Source organism: Centruroides sculpturatus, unplaced genomic scaffold (genome assembly GCF_000671375.1).
Source record: "Centruroides sculpturatus isolate CEXI.00-Female unplaced genomic scaffold, Cexi_2.0 scaffold132, whole genome shotgun sequence".
Lineage (NCBI taxonomy): Eukaryota > Metazoa > Arthropoda > Arachnida > Scorpiones > Buthidae > Centruroides > Centruroides sculpturatus.
In genome coordinates this window covers 378,461-380,350 of record NW_019384471.1, presented here as the reverse complement: position 1 = coordinate 380,350, position 1,890 = coordinate 378,461, and the positions used below count along the sequence as shown (strand labels likewise).

At 44.6% G+C, this 1,890-nt stretch overlaps 1 protein-coding gene across 1 annotated transcript in view; it reads right to left on the bottom strand.

Moving 5' to 3' along the window:
• Positions 1-1,373: 1,373 nt before the first annotated feature.
• The window catches only part of LOC111621188, a 7,518-nt gene continuing 7,001 nt past the window's right edge, over positions 1,374-1,890 (bottom strand). The window contains exon 2 of the mRNA XM_023363269.1: positions 1,374-1,426. Coding sequence (XP_023219037.1) covers positions 1,374-1,426 — 53 coding nt within the window. The remainder of the gene's footprint in view (positions 1,427-1,890) is intronic.

Genomic DNA, 1,890 nt, shown 5'->3' with positions numbered 1-1,890 from the left:
AGTAGGGTATCTTCTGAAAATCCCCCATGCTTTCTTTTGTGCTTTAAATGCTGCCTCGCAATTCTGGTTCCACCATGGTTTCGGATGCTTTGGGTATCTTGTTGATGTCTTTCACAATGTTTTTTCGGCTGCCTGAATAATACTGGAAGTGACAACTTCAACTGCGTCATTGATATCAGCAGTATTGACCATTTCCTCAGTGATGTTAGCCAAAGAGGAGAATGCAGGCCAATCTGCCATTTCGAGTTTCCAGCGTGGGGGACGGGCTGTTTCACAGCTTTCTGTGCCTTGGTATTTTAGAAATATTGGGAAGTGGTCACTAGAGAGTGGATTACATCCAACCTCCCATGTAAATGCTGAAAACAGTTTTGGGCTTGCTAATGAAAGATCAATGGCAGTGAATATTCTTGTTGGGGCATGGAATTATGTCACTTCTCCTGTATTAAATAAATATAGTTGTTGATTGTCTATGAATCTTTCAATGGTCATGCCTCGACGGTTAATGTCTGGACTGCCCCACATAGGATTGTGGCTATTAAAATCACCAAGTAAAAGGAATGGTGTTGGCAGCTGTTCAACCAAGGCATCCAGTTCATTCTCATTGACTCTGACATCTGGTAGCAAGTATATAGAACAAACTGTGACAGTTACTCCAATAGATATTCTGGCTGTTACAGCTTGCAAATCAGTGGTGATTTGTACTGGCAAGGATGGGATGTGATTTGAAACAACAATAGCCACACCTCCACTGGCACGGTTGTGGCTATCATCATCCTTGCGGTAGAGATTGAAGCCTTTTAAAGTAACGCTTTCTCCAGGTTTCAAATGAGTCTCCTGGAGTGCCACACAGAGAGACGAGGTAGATGATGTCAAGTGTTTAATGTCAGAGAAGTTGTTGCGGAAACCACGACAGTTCCATTGGATTATTTTATAATCCATTATGTGTTTGAGGCAGCATTTTTAACAAGGTTATCTCTCTCTTTGATTTCCCCTTGATGTGGGTTCCTGTCCGTGGTGAAGGGACCTCCCAGAGATGGTCTAGAAATTCCTCTTCACCATCCCTGGGATCTGAACGCCCACCCACGTGTTTGCCGTGTGTGGTACCCCGTATGCCGGAAAGGGGGATCCTGGTAGTTGAGGGGCAACATAACGTCCCCAACACACTGCTTTGGCCCCTGCTTCGGATAAACAGGAGGCTCAAATCAGGCTCCGTTTGAGTCAATCGGCTGGTCGTTAGTCCTTCATGACCTCGGCTTGGAGTCAACCGATCGATGCAGACCGGGCGGACATGTCATACAAGATGTGCTCTTCTTGATTGCATTGTGAGGGTATAGCTCTTGGGAAACCCTGGTGCGACAGTCTATGGAAATCTCTCATGTGACGGCATCTTCTTGTTGGGCTCCGTGATGGGTGGGGTCACTAGGAGCTGAATACATATTTTTAAATATGGATTCATTAAAACTAAAAAAATCATCTACCAATGCACCACCACCAAAGGAGGACAGTTTTTCCAACCAACCAGCCTATCTCATCGTGCATGCTATGGGAGAAACAACTCTTTCTAAACGTTCCCCCTTTTTGATTCAGAAACTTTTTGAATCTACCATTGGGCATCTTAAAAAAATCTAAAAGTTGAGATCAGGAGACCTGCTCATTGAGGCAGCCTCCCCTCAACAGTCTGAAAAGCTTATGAAGACAAAATCTCTAGGAGACATACAAGTCACCATCACACCACACACAAGTTTGAACTCATCACGTGGTGTGATATCTGAAATCGATTTGATGTCTGAGGACGAATCCGATATTCAGATCGGCCTCTCAGACCAAGGTGTCACTGCTGTCCGACGAATTTCAATCCGTCGAGATGGCAAGTTGATACCAACTAAACAC